Source organism: Drosophila persimilis, unplaced genomic scaffold (assembly GCF_003286085.1).
Source record: "Drosophila persimilis strain 14011-0111.01,24,50 unplaced genomic scaffold, DperRS2 tig00000002-arrow-pilon, whole genome shotgun sequence".
In the NCBI taxonomy this organism is placed as follows: domain Eukaryota; kingdom Metazoa; phylum Arthropoda; class Insecta; order Diptera; family Drosophilidae; genus Drosophila; species Drosophila persimilis.
Genome location: NW_020825289.1, coordinates 12,407,288 through 12,424,490, shown reverse-complemented (window position 1 = coordinate 12,424,490; position 17,203 = coordinate 12,407,288). Strand labels below are relative to the sequence as shown.

The 17,203-nt window shown below is 48.4% G+C and overlaps 1 protein-coding gene across 1 annotated transcript; it reads right to left on the bottom strand.

Annotated features, from left to right (window-relative positions):
• Positions 1–271: 271 nt before the first annotated feature.
• On the bottom strand, positions 272–16,831 carry LOC6602130 (nuclear pore membrane glycoprotein 210). Its single transcript, XM_002027066.2, has 19 exons — positions 16,611–16,831; positions 15,235–16,297; positions 13,809–15,179; positions 12,989–13,739; positions 12,603–12,920; positions 12,230–12,361; positions 11,938–12,137; positions 11,570–11,833; positions 10,726–10,851; positions 10,328–10,433; positions 7,721–7,842; positions 7,549–7,647; positions 7,254–7,487; positions 7,020–7,166; positions 4,061–4,213; positions 2,819–2,954; positions 1,784–1,834; positions 748–813; positions 272–680 (listed from the first exon to the last, which is right to left on the bottom strand). Exons 1-19 carry the CDS (start codon positions 16,766–16,768, stop codon positions 538–540), a joined length of 5,640 nt encoding a protein of 1,879 aa, XP_002027102.1. The 5' UTR covers positions 16,769–16,831; the 3' UTR covers positions 272–537.
• Positions 16,832–17,203: the final 372 nt, after the last annotated feature.

Below are 17,203 nucleotides of genomic sequence, written 5' to 3'. Positions count from 1 at the left end.
ATAACAAAAATCGGAGCACGCTTTTCAGCGTCGAAGCGGGACACACGGCAGAAAAAAAATGCTTGAAAAAATTGTTCTCAAGTACTCCGATGGCACTTTAAACACGCTGAGAGATGGTGAGAGTGAGAGAAAGTGGGAGAGTGGCAGAGCAACTCAAGTGCCTTTGCACGTGCCCGACAGCCTTTGGTCTTGAAGAGAACAATGGCGGGATAGCGCTGTTAACCGAAAAGAAACCCGTTGAATATTGACTCCGCTTTACAGACAAGCATTCTTCACTCTTAATCATTTATTTAGTCTCTTGGTTTAGGATTTTCGCAACATAAATTCCTCTCAGCGAATAAATAAGTGTTTTTATAGAAAATATATGTGCATTAGCTGTGTTACGTTTCCCCTTAACTATAGACTAGGCACTACAAAACTTACACTAGACTCGACTTATATACATAACGAAAATATAACAAACAAAAATAAGGAGGGAATCGCAGATCAAACTCTCAAACTTCAGGGCCAATATCAAGCCTCCTTTTGAACTTCAAGCTAGTTGAAGCGAGGCGAATTGCCGGATCTGTTTGGGGAGTTCAGCCGCGGGTGGCCGTAAACAAATGAATCCGATGAACTGTCCAGATTTTCCCTTAGACGGCCAGGAGAATAATTCCGAGAAATCGTCGGGGTCATTGAGTCTGCGGCAAGAGAAAAAGCATGTCACAGCTGATGTATCAATCGTACTATTTATAAACCAGCACTTACCGGCGTATAACTGGGGGTGCCTATAGGACGGACTTGCGGTGGGACTCGAGTTCTTCTTCTGGAAAGCTGTAAGGAGATACAAAAAATAGGGCTCAAAACATGGGAAGTGGAATCGAAATTTCCTCCACGAGTTCTCTGAAAAATTTCTCGTTCCGAGCTAAGACCCAAGCATGTAATTAGTCCTTGAAGCCTGGCAGCACTGGGCGGAACAACAAATAATTTAGCTATTAAAATTAGTGTGAAAATTACGTGCAGGGCAGCCAATGGGCAGGGGGGTGGGCGCGCGCTGCGCGAGTGGGTCGACTTGCTGACCTCGCAAGCCCCTCATTAGAGGGGGGCTGGGGCCCTGGATGGGGCTGGGGCAGAAATCCTGAGTAATTAGACTAATTTTGTAATTAAGGTAATTCGAGAGTGCGCAATGCAGGCTCCGTTGAGGAGAAAGCTGATACAAAGTAACAGACCCCCTAGCGCGAAACTTTCCAGAGGAAAACCTTTGAACTCTGGCATATTACATCTAAATTTGATAAATTTATGGATAGAGTGCAGTCGCCGACTGGTATCCAGGGGCGCCTTTGAATGCTTTGCATTTGAATGAGCTTCCCAGCGATGATTAGCACGCTTTGAGCTGATGCATCAGCCAGGGCGGTGGTGGGTCGCTCTGCAGTTCCATCACGATGGGCGCGACCAGAAAAAAGTGCTCGAAAATCAAAGTTCAAGTCATAAATAAGAAATTCTGTAAATGCTGCCAACGCTGCTGATGATGATAGTGCAAAGACGGCGCCTTTTATCGCTCGGGCTGGCATCGCTGGCATCGCGGGCGCTGCCCGAAACTTTTTGGTATTCATGCACGAAATGACTAAAAACTTGAAACTAATAGAGAAGTGTAGCCAAAGTTGTGCGTGGCTGCTGCTCCCTGCCCGCCTGGCCGCCTGGCCTCCATCTCCAGTTGGAGCTAGTTTTCCTCCAGATGCTCCTGCTGCTGCTCCTGCTGCTGGCCCCGGGGCTGTGCGCACTCAAAATTATTAATTAAACTTACCCTCAGAGTTGACTTGCTTGACGCCCTCCGATTGGAACCAAGACATGTACACTGCAGTGAGGAGGGGGAGAAAGATGGTGAGTGAGTAGCAAAAAAAAACAGAAATAAAAGTTTTGGCGATATATACGCGCAGCGTCATTCTATGGACCCCCATGCATGCGAGATGCAATTAATCAAGAATTTGGTCTGCTGTTGCTGTTGCTGTTGATATAGCTGCTGCTCCTCCTCCCCCTTTGCTGCGGTTGTTTACGCACCCTCTGAGGGCTCGAAAGGGCGGACTATCCCAAGCCAAACAGAACCGAAACTTCTTATCTTCTTTTGGGAGTTTGTCAGGCGAACAAGGTAAGCGCCAAGCCAAGCTAAGGTTAGCCATGACTGTTTTTATTTGGGTTTTTTTTTTTTGTGGTGTGTTGTGTTACGTTGTGTTGCTCACTTTTTTATTGGGTGTAAAGTGTTTTCGAAGCGATAGTACAAAACTATCAGACGCCGCCCACTGCTTGCCCCGCGGGGCTGTGGCCAACAAGCCAGAGGTACATTGAAAAATGGCAAAAGAGCGAGTCCTAAAAGGGGAAAACTTTGCCGCAACTTTCGGACCCCAGACTCAACTCGATTGCTGCTGCTGCGCGTGTAAAAATGCAGGAAAATGGCCAAGGTTTAACCAAGCGTTGTCCCAAACGCAGGACACAGGTTGCGTCACCACTGAAAAGGTCTGCGTCAAAGGATAGCGCTCAAGGATGCCCGCAGCTCCAGTTCTCCAGATCTTCTTCCAGTTCCGCTTCCTCCAGCCAGGGGCTGATTAAAAATTCATGGAATTTGCGATTAACTGCAAACAACCGCAACAAAAGCAGAACCAGCAACGGCAACGGCAACAGCAACTCGAGACTGACTCCAAGTCCAGTCCTTTCCCATGATTTATGATGCTTCGGCTCTAACAAAGCCACTCCGCCGGGCCGACTTTAGTTTTGTGCATAATTTACACGGTCAATAGAATAGAGAATAGATACATACATATATATTAGGTATGTACACACTCACCCCATATCGAGATGATTACAATCACCACTGAGCTAGCGAGGAAGCCAATATTCTCCACCAGACGAGAGATCAGAGGTCCGCCATAGGAACGGTCGGTGCACTTCTGGGCCAGCATTGTGCTGCCCACAATGGGCACCTGTAAAGACAAATAATCAAACGGAATTATAAACAGACATAATGCTAATCCCTGAACCCACAGTCCAATCCCAACTCGGCCGTTACTAATCATCTTTATATGCTGTATCAGAAGTAAGCTTCCGGCTGTTCGGGCAGAAACATCTGCAGGACACTTTCTCTGCTGGCCGAATGACCCAACATGCGTTCCATCGACATATGGTCCAAAATTTATTGGCAATGCAGTGTCGCCCAGCGTTGGACACAGCCACAAACCTAACGATTCTGCCATTGTTTATAGGCCAAACGGTTTCAGATAGCGTTTATAGGTCGGGCAGGGCCGAAATTTATGTAATTTCGACAAAGGTTGAGCAAGACAGACGTCATTCCGCTGATGTTGCAGTTGCTCCTGCTCCTGCCGCTGCTGCTGCTGCTGCTCCTTCCTTTTGTTGGGTCCGTTGCAATGACCATTGTCGGGGTGCATAAACGAAACTTATTTATTCGATTCCGTTGGCCCTCCCGGAAAGACCATTTGTATTTCACTTCGAGGCGCCACTGAAAGACGGGAGGGGAGAACAAGTTTCCGCAACAACAAATTGATACGCGGCTGGCTATCAGCGTGTTTGCACTATCTAATGGCATCAGGTACCGAATGAGAAATGGCCATGGCTATGGAGTGGCAGCGTAGTATTTACATTTGTGCTTTTCCCTGCTGCTACTGTTGGCCGTTGGCTGTTGGCTGTTGGCTGTTGCAAGTGCAACGACAAGAAAATGTTCCAAATTGAAAAAACGCAGCACAACAGGAGGAAGTCTTTATAGTCTTTATTCCGACTAGAGGATACCATGGCTTTACATGGCATTCCATGGTACGAGGGCATTCCTCTTCCGGGGATCCTGACATTCAAACGGACGTTGATCATGAGGAAAGCCTGTCCCTCTGCCTGTTACATCCAGTCGTACCCTTCGCAAGAGCCTGGCTCTTGTACATATGTACACGTAGACCAAGTATCTCTCTTATTTTCTTGGTGAAATATTACTTTGGCGCAACATTTTAAAGGCACTTTTGATGGTTGCGTTCTCTCTTTCGGAGTCTATTCTTTTAAAATATAAGCATAAATAATAGCATACCTTGATGATCTGCTCCGTTTCCGGGGATTCAATCAGTACGTAATAGTTTTCATCCAGCGGAAAGTCCTCGAAGATTTGCAAACGATATTTGCCGATGCCATGGCCGTGCTCAATGAAATCCACAGAGAAGTATTTGCTGTTCGATGGTTTGACCTGTCCGCGGATTAAATAGTTGTATTTCATTTAATTTAGATTATAATAAAATTATTATGGTTTCCCATTCAACATGATTCCTTTCCCCATTTGCCACGCCGAAAGCTTCCAAGGAAATTCAATAGGCAACATAAGGGGGAAAGGGGGAAGAGTGATGGGAACTCTGGGAGACAGATGGCATTGTTTTGAAATGAATTTTGATATCTGAATGTGCAGCAAAATCATTTAATTAAAAATAATATCAAATAAATGTTATGCATAAAGAACACACTTCTTTTTGTGTGCATTTTGTTGAAACTTGAAACATAAATTGCATGTGTTTCAGTCACAGGTCTCTGAGTGTCTATGGCCGGGGGACTGGGGGACTGGGGGGACTGGCTCTCTTCCCATATCAAATTCCTTGCCTTGTGACCTGCTGCTAAACTGATAATATTTGACCAACACTCTCTCAATGGAATCTCAACAACCATCGGAGCCTTGAGTAAATATTTCAAAACAAATTCCATTTGCACAAAAACAAGAGTTGAAGTGGGCTCATCAAAAAGTTCCTGAACAGGGAAAATATATGCTACCAAATGAACTTTAATCGCAAACGCATCTGTTTGACTATTTCTGCAACATTTAAATTAATAATATCTGACATGAATTATTCAATTTACAAAATAGTCGCTGTCCCTGTGGCAGTGGCAGTGGCAGTCATTGTGCTCGACTGTGGAACTCCCTGCACTTGGAAATCATAAATCATTCGATTATTAGTAAAATTTATGATAACTTTGAAATAATTGCCAATTGGTAAGGTTTATATTGTTTTAATACGACTTTCGGAGTTGCCAGAAGTCTGGCTGACTGCAAATTGGGAAGTGGCCAAAGAAAGGAGATAGAACCCAACAAAAAACAATCGTTTTTACACACGTATGTATGCTGCACATAAGTCCCATTACAATATGCCCTTGAGACCCCAACAATGGATAGGTAGAAAAAAAACAAAAAAGAAGCGGAAAGAAATAAGTTATTACGGCAACGGATGTGAATGGAGAACAACTGCTGACATCGGAACGAGCCCCAACCATACACCCATTTATATAATATTAATGCATAATAATAAGTACTTGACAAAAAATATCGACATTGTTAATAAACGGAAGTGCCGGCACATCGACAACAGCAACTGCGAAACCCGTTGAAAAATGTCCTTATTAGTCCATCGATAATACACGAAAGGGAATATTGAATAATTAATTTAAAATTATGCAGACCAATGTATTTTTTATTAAACCCATCGACGCATCTGCCAGCGTGCGTGCATGCGTGCCGGGGGGGCAGTGCGGTCACAGTCGTCTGTTTGAGAATGAATGTGCATTTTAATAAAAATGTGCCGAGAGCACTGAGCACCGAGCACCGAGCACCGAGCACTGAAATTGACAGCCACATAATATGTCTTCTGCGGTCTGTCTCCTGTGAAGCTGATGCCGGTCCGGGGCATCAGCTTCAAATAATTAATTAATAATTAATTAATCAAAAGCAAAGCGATCAGCGCCGGCGGGGCGAACACAACAGAAAGATTAGTAGACGGACGAACGGACGAACGGACCGCTTTCGAGTGGCTTGCCCCCGATTCTCCGATGAGTACTGCACCAATAAAACGCTCAATTGCACCAGAGACAAACAGAGGGAAAAAACACAGACAGCTCAAACAATGCAAAGCACACCCTATTCGGGCAGCCCGAACGGACAATGGCCATTGCATCTCGATGACAGCTGCTAAGCGCCCATCCACTCCCAGTCCCACTCCCAGTCCCACTCCCAGTCCCACTCCCACTCCCAGTGGCCACTCCAGAACAAACATTCAACTTTCAGCTGATGCTCTTTGAGTGGCGAACTGAGCATTCAAGTGCCAATCACCACCAGTGACAACCGACCAAGAGCATCCCGCATCCCGCATCTCGCAGCCAGATCACTAGGCGACTTCCAGAGTCAGCTACATTAATGTTGCTGTTGTTCGGGTTTGTCCGAAAATGCAAATTATCTTGAATATCTCAAATGGCCACTTTACTGTAATTAGAGTTGCTGCAAATGCAGCTAATATTTTACTGAATGCCAGGGCAAATAAAGCCTCAAGCTAGCCGGAAACGGAAGTCAAGCAAAATGCTGTCATTTTGCATTTTTCAGACAAGGGCGAGACGACTCTGTTCTGCTCTGCTCTGCTCTGTCTTCAAAGAACGGAGGAGGGGAGGGTGGGTGGCACAATGTGGCCTGGCTGCCTGCTGCCTCCGAATGCCTTGCATTGACATTGCATTGCTGCTGCTCCTTCTTGTGGCTATGTCTCTGCACCGCCCCTGCCTCTGCGGCTGCTGCTGCGGCTGCTCCAGCTACAGCTTGCGGCGATTCTTGCGGCCCAACCACAGTGGCAACAATGGATGGTTGCCTGGCCGGCAAGGACAGACAGACAGTTCATGAGCAGGAACTTTTAAATTCATGGAACAGTATTCGGCTGGTCCGTCCCTTCGCTCCGTTGAGCTCGAAGAGCACTCTCAGCGCTTGTCGTACATAATATTGTACTTTGAAGAAGCCGCCAGGGCCACTGGCAATGGCGATGGCGATGGCGATGGCAGTGGCAGTGGCTGGAAACATCACTGGAGTACATTGTAAAGCAATTTCCTGTATTTTATTACCGCTCAGAGTGCTAGTGCTAGTGCGACTCCTTCAGGCCCACCCACTTGTACTTATGATTGTCTCGCAAATAAGAGCAAAGTGCGTCGTCTCTGAACAGCCCGAAGCATGCATCGCAGCGGTTCATCCCACTCACCTGCAGCTTGTGCAGCGCCTTGTCCAGCCCACTGATGTGCAGCTCCTGTGGCTTCAAATCGGTCACCTGGACCAATTCGGGCTTCACTTTAATGCCCGGCACCAATTTCAGTGACATGGTATCCAAAACGCCGCTGGGCATCGTCGCCTGTGCAGAGCAGAGCATAGTGGTTAGCGAGGTACAGATATGGTTTGAGTAGATTGAGTTGTCGAAGACAATAGGAACAGATCTCACCTGCAGCTCCAAATAGACATTGTTTGTCTTGACAACGGCCAGCAGCTCGATGAAGCTGGAGAGCAGCTTCACGCGGCAGACGTACTGCCCGCTGCTGGCATCAAACATGGACTGTGCCTTGTAGAGCTTCAGCAGCTGCCGGCCGAGTGCATCCTTGGCCACCACTCGACAGGCGAAGACATCCACGGGCTCATCGGCCAGTTGAATGGCACACTTTGTTGCGTTGTGAGCGATCTGGGAATGAGAGAGGGTTAGCAGGAGTTAGCAGAAGTGGATATGCCAAGGGTCAGCCTACCAGGTTGCTGTGCTTCTCGGACTGCATGTGGTTGCGCAGCACCAACAGTCCCCGATACTCGGATCCACTGAATATGTCCAGCGATTTGGCAAACACAATCTGCAAGGCAAGATTAAGGTGATGTGAGGTGAGGTGAGAGGAGTTACAGCAGTTGCAGCAGCTAGTGGCTTACCGCATCCGATTCGCGCACTTCCAGACCGTACTTGATGAAGCCCCCAGGGTTGGCCCCATCGCCGCTGGTGATCACAATCTTCTCGCCCACCTTGTGGCGGTGGTTCAGCACGCGGGCAATGCCTAAACGAAACGAAATGTGGTTTAAATTAATGCTTTCTGCGGTGAAGTGTGCGCCAATGAGCGAAGAGCTCTCCAATCCAGCGAGGCATAAGTAATGTTCAGGGCTAGAGCTGGAGAGGGGTAGTTGCAGGAGTTAGTAGTAAGTACTCAATGTGTAATAACAAGATCAGCCAATTTAAACTATTGTTCACCGGACTGAACGGAATGATACATCGCTTGGGGGCAGGGCCGCATAATGTACTTACATATGAAAGCGTACACATGTTGTGTGCCTGCAGCCCGATAATTATTCATTGTTTGAGCGTATTCAACTTTAAGCAACGGCCAGAAAACAGATGGCTAATTGTTTGGGGAATTACCCACTCAGTGGCTGCCTGACTCGACACAAGACTGCTGGCTTTGATTTTCCGCTTTTGTTCTCCTTTCAACAGCAACAGCAACGACAACAAAAACTTTAACTAAAACTAATCTGTAGATGGGAAGGACATTGGCTGTATAAATTGCTTGGGGATCTCGTGTCGCTTCCCTGAACAATGGCAAAATAGTCAATTGAAAATTGAAAAGGAAATAAATAATCGCTTTCCAATAAGTCTCATAGAAGGAGAGGCATTCAAGGGACACGCAACGCAGCAGGACTTCTCCTTCAAGCTTTGGAAAACCTTCCGATTAAAGTCGTGCAGCAGTACCTACCAGGCCAATATCTATATCTAAAGTTTCACAACTTTAAAGAGAGCTGTAGAGAATATCCCTCGTACTTTCCTTGGGTTGAAGATGGTGCTGATGGCTGAAGTGCAATAAGTAGGAAATACTACTATTCGTACAGACACCCATGAGAGGGCACAACAAGAATAAAGAGACTTGTTTGACGGGGTCAAAAACGCTTCCCCCTACAATGCATTCTAGTTCGAGTACAATACTATAGTACATCTTTGCCAGTGCTTCAAGTAACTGAGCAAACAATGCTTAAATAGGAGAAACTTGGTCCGATTTCAGGTTGAGCAAAATTTTGAATTCCGCCTCGAAGCAAAGTTTGAGTCTCGATATCAACAAGTTCATGGTTTGCGGCCAGCGAAGCGAAGCCCAATGGAACTCCGAAGATGATGGAGGAATTGTAATGATTTAATTGTTTGAATCTGATTGTGGAAGCGTCCCAGCGGAGACTTCTGGCAACTGTATCCTCGAGGATTCATTGTGCATCTGTCGCGTTCTGCTTCTTCCTAGATCCTTTGTATGGGAAGTGTGTCCATACAGAAGTAGGGAACTGCCGCCGCTTGTGCTTCTGTCTGTGAGTCCATTTTATTGGCAGAAACTTTCAGAGCTATTCACCTGGTAAGTTCTTCTTCTTGGCTGGCAATAGATACTTTATCTTTATGCTTGAGTGCAGCACACAGTTAAGAACGGCAACACAACCCACAGCGAAATCACATCTTGGCCTTGCCCACATTTCTTCGTCTGTTGGTTTGGTGGCTGTTAAACGTCTCCATTTTTGTTTGTTTGTTTCGTTTGCCCGTTTGCCTGTTTGCCTATTCCCCAGCCTTTTGCCACCGTTTGCTACGTGAAAAGTGTGAAAAGTTGTATTTTCCTTTGCGTTTCTCCATTTGTTTGTTGCGTGGGCAGAAGTTGTCTTCCATGAATAATGTATTACGCTTAGCTGGCTTGCGTCGGGAATTTTGTCAAGGGGTTTACCCGTATTCCGGCCATGGCTCAACTAGAATTGTGAGCGTTTGTGGGGAAGCTGCATTGGCAGTGGCAGTGGCAGTGGCAGTGGCACTGGCCTAAGGACAACTGTATGATGAGGATATCCCCAGTCAGCAAAGGAGAGCAAAAGGAATCCCCCTTTCTCTCTTTCTTTCTAAGCTCAAAGGAAATTTTGCCCTAGAGCATTGTTTCCCTGCCACTGTACTCGTATTACAAAATTTTTCCATTGGGACCAAACGTGGTTTTGTGGCCGTGCACTCCTTTGAATACCTTCCTCCTTCGACATAATAATCCCCAAAATGAGCTTGCATAAATATCCCTCAAAGGATTCCAGATTTATGCTTTATTTGAATCGATCCAATATAACCCTCTACTGGCAATTCTCCTGCCTAAAAGGGGCAGTGCAATCTATGGGAAATTCAACGCGATTGCCAAGTAATTAATGCAAATTATTGCCAGAGAATGGCCGGGTTCGGGGCTTTGTTGTTCCTAAACTAGACGAAAACAAGCCTAATTGGGTTATCAATAAATCGAACGTGAAATATAGGCCAATTTACGGGATTAGTGGGCATGCCATGCAGCAGCAGTGGGCAAGCAACGCTTGACAGTCGGGCATGCATAAATTTTGTAACAATAACAAAAATTCCATTCCCAATCCCGAATCAAATCCACCCTCAACAGACTATTAAAGATAGTTATCCTCATAATCGTAATCGTAATCGTAATCGTAATCAGAAAAGAGACAGTACCAAAAAAGGGGGAAAAGGGGGGATGGCAAACTACTCACCTGTGCGCTTATTAATCGTCACAATCTGCTCATTGGAGCTGCTCCAAATCGATGACAACGTTAGCGGTGAATCGAAGCAAATGATGTCGCCCACAGAGAAAATTGTCTGTGGATGTGACGAAGGTTCGTTGAAGGTTGGCCAAAGGCGAAGGTTGATGCGGTGCGATGCATGTGATGGGCATGCGATGCGGTTGCAGCAGTTGAACATTTGCGGATTTGGTTTTGTGGGACACAGGGTTGTGCATGCATCCGGGGGGCGGACAAGAGACAAGACAAATCGGATTGAATTATGAGAAACGTTTAGCATTGCAAGACCATTGCAGGGTGGTCCTGTCCTGTTGTCTGCTCACATCCTGTGGCCACATCTGCTGCACAATTCGACTGCAAAGCCAACTCACCTTGGTGGGGTAGATGTTCTGCGACTCAACCACGGACAGCTTGATATAGTCCTCAGCATACTTAACGCGCATCGTGTCCCTTAAACTGATGGATATCATGTTGTTCGTCTCGCGTTGCAGGTTCAGCTGTGTGTGGGGGGGGGGGACGAGTATGCATTCAAAATTAATATCTTTTAGCACTAAAGGCTGCCATTTGAATTTAATGCGAGTAGGAATAGTAGGAATGTGCCTGGACAGGGAATGTGCCTCGAGAGGGCCGGAGCTTTCATTATGTGCTGCTGCAGCTGCTGCCTCTGCTGCTTCTTGTGGTCTCTCTGCCTGTGGTCACTCGCAACTTTTAAGAGCCCCAAAAATCCGCCTGCCTGCTGGTCGGTCAGCATCATGTGCTGCATTTTTACGTGGCGACGTGGCCATGCGGCCGGATTTGGAGATTTTTAGCGCAGCCCTCGTCGCCTCGTACTCATCCTCAGGTGGCAGCATGCCTCGCTCAGTCTCTGGTTCTGTTTCCATCTCTGACTCGAGCTCTGCTTTTATCTAGTGCATTAAAATGCAGAGGTTTTTGGCTGCCAGAGCGTGGCGGCCAGGCGGCGAGGCACACAGAAATAGAAATTGAAATAAGTTGCCCCGAAAAACTTAAAGTGGAAATTTACATATAAACCACAAAAGTAAAGGCTTCCTCCGACTCCGCTTCTGTCTCCGCTTGATCTCTTTCCGCCAGGCAAACATGACAAAGGAAAAGTTTTGTATGCTTTGGCATAAAAGTTGCAGGAACCCGATTTATGAAAGTGGTGAAAAATGAACAGCCTCTGGCCAGGACACTGGACACTGGACACTGGACACTCACCGCAATTGTCAGATTGTTGCCGATCTGGGCATCGACCACATCCTTGGTGGCCAGATCGTAGCGCAGCCCGTTGGCGTCCTCGATGTTGTGGGAGAACTCGTTGCCCAGATTGTCGTGCAGCGACACTTTGAACACGAGGTTCGTGCCGCGCGGTATTTTGTGCTCTGGCTGCCTGAATTTTATGTTTGGCACCAGGGACACCAGGATGAACTGCACATCCTTCACCTCAATGCCGATGGGCATATTTTGGTCCACGGTTTTGGCCTGGACGCAACAAAAGGAAATGCAATTTACAATTTTGGAAATAAGCCGATTTTGGGCAATCCAAACCCAACACACAAGCACACAAACATCACACAAGCACTTACAATTATCAGATCCCGTCCGAGGGTGTCCTTTGTGTGTACAGTGCCATCTGGCGTCACGCTAACAATGCCGCTGCTCTGCTCATCCAGCTTATAGACCGCTTCGTCGATGTTGGACTTCAACTGAAGCGTGCTGTGTGGCGCCGCCAGAATCACGTCCATTTTGATGGGCTTGGGTCCGAGCAGCTCCAGTGTTTTGAAAACTGCGATAACAATTTCGATTTGCGGACCGCATTGTCAGAGAGGGTCAGAGAAGTGAGTGGCTCGGCAGTGGCTCGACCGAATGGGCACTTACCAATTAGCTCAACGCTGGAGGAGGGCAGCCTTGTGCCATCTGCCAGTCGCACAGACGCTGTGATTGTGACCTTGCCGGGATTCAGGGCGCGCACCCGTACCGAGATTAGGTCGCCGCTCTGGTACTCGATTCCTATAAAATATATATGGCAAATGTTAGTATTCGAGGAATACAGTAAGTTTTTGGGATCAGATGATTTGTATGTTCCGTATCTGTGCCTGCACTGGAACTCAACCGTGCAGGCTCATCGGAGAACATTCGAAGTATTCGTTCTTCGTGCACTGGGTGGGCATTGAGCTGAGATCTTTGAGCCGCAATGCCGTATCGGGGCACGGTATATGCAATCGTATCGTTGTATAAAAACACAACCCACCCGCTTCGGTTAACACATTGAATATCTCCACGATTCCCGGCTGACTGACTGTCCAGGTGATCTGCATGTCCTCCAGCGTTCCCAGCACCATGGGCGAGAAGTCCGGCTGGCCCCATAGGGTGGCGGGCATGACGGCGCCACTGCGAATCCGGACCAGCGGTGTGCGGATCTCCACGCCCTTCAGAGCAGCCACACGGACCTCGATGGTGTCCTGGGAGACGACTTCATCCTTGCCAGTGACGGGGTTCTTCATCAGACACTTCCCGGTGATATTGCTGGCTCCCAGGCGATGTGCCGTGACAATGGCGGAGCTCATGGCTAAGCGACAATTACGAGAGAGCGAGAGATTAGGCACATCCCTAATGGTCCCTACGATTGAAACTCACTCGCGACTTGTTCCTTCTCCACGGTGTAGATCAGGTTTGTGTTGGGCTGGGGACCGCCCTGGCAGTAGATCTGGATGCTGCTGCCCACCAAGAGTGTGGAGTCGCGCGGGTAGAGGCGGATCGGGGCAAACACCTGGACAACGATCGGCTCGCTGGACACTTGCTGCGACCCCTTGCCGGACTGGAAGACTATCTTCGTCTCTCCGATATTTTTGCCGGTGATGCTGTACCGTATCTGGCCTGGCCTCAGATTGTGCTGCATGTCCAGACGCACGTTCAATATATTCGGATTAAAGACGACCTCGGAGAGGTCGTAGACAGCCAAATATGACGGATCCACGTGCAGTTCATTGTCATTGGTGTCGAAGAGCTGCACAATCGCTTCGATGGAATTAGCTCGCTCCACCCGATCCATGCTGACCACGCTGATCGAGCCGATGCCCACCACGGAGATGGACAGATGGCTGGGCTCATTCATCAGACAGCGGTCGGTCAGCTCGAGGCGCGTATGGCCCAGACGAAGCGGTGTCAGCACCAGTCCGCCGGACTTCTCGTCATGCACCACATTGACAATACCGGACTCGGAGAGCTCTATCTGGAAGAAGCCGCTTCCCTGGGCCAGGGGGATGCGTTCGCTGTACGAGGGGGCCAGGTAGATGCTGATTGCATCCTTCGCCAGCAGCGTTCTGTTCACCGTGTGGAACCTGATCTCGTTCTCAATCAACGGCGTAGTGACACTGCCCGTTTTCCGCTGCGAAAAAGACAAAAGGCTGTTAGTTAGGAACTACTGGTTTGAGTGCGAGTTCCACGAAACACGTACGTTCTCGACCCCAAAGGGAGGGCGCTCCGCGTTAATGTTCTGATGGGACAGCATCTTATCGTTGTAGTGGACCACCGTGCCCTTGATGCGGAAGTTCGGCGCCACCTCGTTCAGTGTGAGGACGAGGATTTCGGCAGAAGGGACGCTGACGCCGTGGAAGTACTCCAGCTCGGACAGCTGACGATGGGGAATGTTGTCCACATGGTATCGCTCGTCGCCAGAGGCAAACTCCCATTCCAGCCATAGCGAGCTGACGTTCATGAGCCTGCGGTTCTTGGCGTCCTGCACCTCTATCTCGATCTCAAAGTTATTCTCCCGGTTCTTGAGGTACACCAGCGAGGAGCGGTGCTCAAGGGGACACGACTGGCGCAGTTCTTGTCTGGCGTATAGCTTCAGGAAGCGCGGCTTCACGCAGTGCACCTTGGTGGTTACCGTCGAACTATAGGCGACGAAATTGGACGTGGCCAGGCTGTTGTACACGCGGTAGGTGAACTCCGTCTCGCCCAGCTGGCGGCACAGCACATTGAACGAGGTGATGGGGTCCTGGGTGTCGAACTCAATCTCCGACACATCGACGATCTTGCCGTTGAAGTTTGTGGCCTTGATGAGCTCCGCCTCCAGGGTAAAGATGCGGCGCGGCCCATGCACATAGATCAAGTTTCGCGACGCGCCAATGGGCAGCACCAGCTCATTCTCCACGGGATTCAGGACGCTCAGCGCCTCGTACACATGCAGATCGACCGCGTCCTGAAGCACTTTGTTCTGAAAGACATACGAGACGCGCAGCGAGGTGCTGCCCACGGCAGTGGCCCGCAGCCTGAGCACATGACACGCACCATCAGCTAGTTCAACAGCTTCTCCGTTGCTCTCGTGCTGCAGGATGGGTTGGCTGAAGTCCAGCTGGAAGTGCAAGTTATCGCAGTTTGTGTACGGCACATCCGAGTCGTTGACATGGCCGAAGACAGCCACGTGCAGAAGCACGTAGTCCTTGAGGGCCGTCTCGAAGTTGTACTTCTTGATCTCGAGCCGCTTCGGCGAGAAGAAGTAGATCTGAGCCACTCGGGCCACGTTCTGGTTCTTGGCAAGGGCCACCTTGACGGTGGTGTGGGCAGCCAGCAGGTTTCCGTCCTCGTGCTGCTCCTGCGTGCCAGTGGAGGCACGTACGTCCCGGATTTCGGTAGTGGCCAAGCCTTGGGCGTCGATTTGCAGGACCTGCGGATTGCCGGAGAACCAGACGTAGCTGTTGTCCCCGCCAGTCGCATGGAACTGCAGCTTGAGCGGCTTTATGCTGTTCGGATCGTAGGGCAGGATCACCTTAGTGGGTTTGAGCCGCAACTCATCAAAGATCTGCAGCTCTGCCTCCACCATGAGCTGCAATAGATTGAATCTCAGAAAAGAACTGGAGAGGCCATCGTCATTTATTTACCTTTTTGTATGTGCCATGGATCAGGCTGACACCCTTCTTCAGGGCTTCGCCATACAAACGGCTGCCGTTTGCCGTTCTGTCGATGATGCCAAACAGAGACTCATCCAGTCGGGAGCTAATGTCGAACTTGCTGCCCAACATAACCTTCTGGCCATCTGGAGCGTATAGGTCGAAGGCCACCTCGTGCCGCTCGCCCTCCACCGTCACCCAGTTGTTGTGAGGCAGGAGGCTGATGCCCAGCTTATGGGGCTCTGCCACTGTCAACAGGGCACTGGGCCCCTTGGTGTTCTTATCGGTTTCCGGCATGTTTCGATCGCGCAATATGATCTGGGTGCGCCCCAGTTCGTTTCCCGTTGCAGTATTGCCCTTCAAGCTGGCCACTGTTGCATCCTCCACTTCGAGGAAGTACTGGTTGCTCTTCGTAATGTCATGCAGCTTGTCCATCTTCAGCTGGAGAATGCGGAAGCTAATGGAGTCTTTTTTCAGGATCGTAACCTCGGAAGGCTCGATAATGATATTGGCCAGTACACTGATATATATTTCCATGGGCTTCACATTGCTGTACTCGGCATAGGGCATTGTGATTGTTATCTTTGAAGTGCCCGTATTGATGCCCTCCAGCAGGATCATGTAGCCCTTGATGCCAGCGGCTTCGAATTTCTCGAGGGCGGGGGGCACAGTGTGGTAGGGGCTTTTCGAGAAGGTGAGGAACCGCATTGCGGGCGGCTTCTTGCTGTCATGCTCCGAGATGTCCCAGTTGAACTCGATTCCCTCGAGGGTGAAGAACTCGTTGCCCTGAGAGTCAAAGGCGTGCAGCTCGAAGATCGCTGGCGCCTCCTCCAGGTAGAGCTGCCGTGTGGCAGTCCGGACGTTCAGACTGCTAATTTTGTCCACTATCACGTCGCAGCGCAGCATGGCACCGGTCTGCACATCCTCCGCAAACACGATGGCCGTGTTGCGGCGTCGCTCGCGGGTCCGCACTGTGACCACCGCCTCGTAGGCGCATTCGCTGAAGCCATGATACACCGGTTGCACAGATATAAGGTCTTGGCGGGAAGATGTCCTGAAATATATTTAAGGTTAGTGTCCGTCAGTCGACGTTAAAACATGTTAAAACCTAAAATAAAACATTAAAAACTATGCAATACCCAGATGGTGTATGGGGGACGGCCCGTAGACGGAACTAGCTTTTAAACAATGCTTAGGATGTTAGCCCAAAGGAGAATTTAAGGTATTTGATCCTGGCGCAATATCTTGGTATTGCATAGTGATTGCTTGCGACCCTTCAATTCGTTCCAGTAGCGATAAAATACCAAACAACAAAAACAAATATTTTGAGGTTAAAATGCCGGTCTAGCCGTGCCGACGCCTCTCACCATTTGTAGCAATTTCGTTCGTCCACCTCCAAAGTGAAGTTGACGGGTTTGTCGTTGAAAATGGGAAGCAACACTCGCGGGTGGTTTAACTTCGCAGCGTCAGTCAATTTATGAGCCGCAAATATTAGGAATACGAAGTACAAGACGCATGATGCCATATCGAGATTATACCCGCGTTTTTTTTACAAGAAGTTAATAGCTCTTCTTTGCAAATGGGCAGCAGCGTTCTCTGGTGACTTAACTTTTAACTTAACTTTGTAACTAAACTTTGTAACTTATTTTTATAACTTTTAACTTCATTAAGGAAATAACAAAAACACGCGCAGTTTTTATAAATTAAAATGCCAGGGATGTGATGTTCAGTGTGACCGATTTATCGAAATATACCGTCCGACCCTCAGAAATATACCGTAAATATACTGACGAATTCAAGTTCTTTATACATATTCCTCGTTTTTGATATTCCGTCGAATATTTCTAGCTAGATAGATCTCTCAGCTCTGCCCACATAATTGTATCCAATTAATGAACCTATTTTCTACTTAACTGGTTTATTTTAAATACATGCTTTTATTGGACTTAGCCTAAAAAGT

Coding starts and splice junctions, on each gene's coding strand:
- LOC6602130 (XM_002027066.2), bottom strand. CDS start 16,768: ATGGCATCATGCGTCTTGTACTTCGTATTCCTAATATTTGCGGCTCAT. Junction 7,648..7,720: donor AAGTGCGCGAATCGGATGCG/GTAAGCCACTAG, acceptor CTTGCCTTGCAG/ATTGTGTTTGCCAAATCGCT. Junction 681..747: donor GCACCCCCAGTTATACGCCG/GTAAGTGCTGGT, acceptor CTCTTGCCGCAG/ACTCAATGACCCCGACGATT.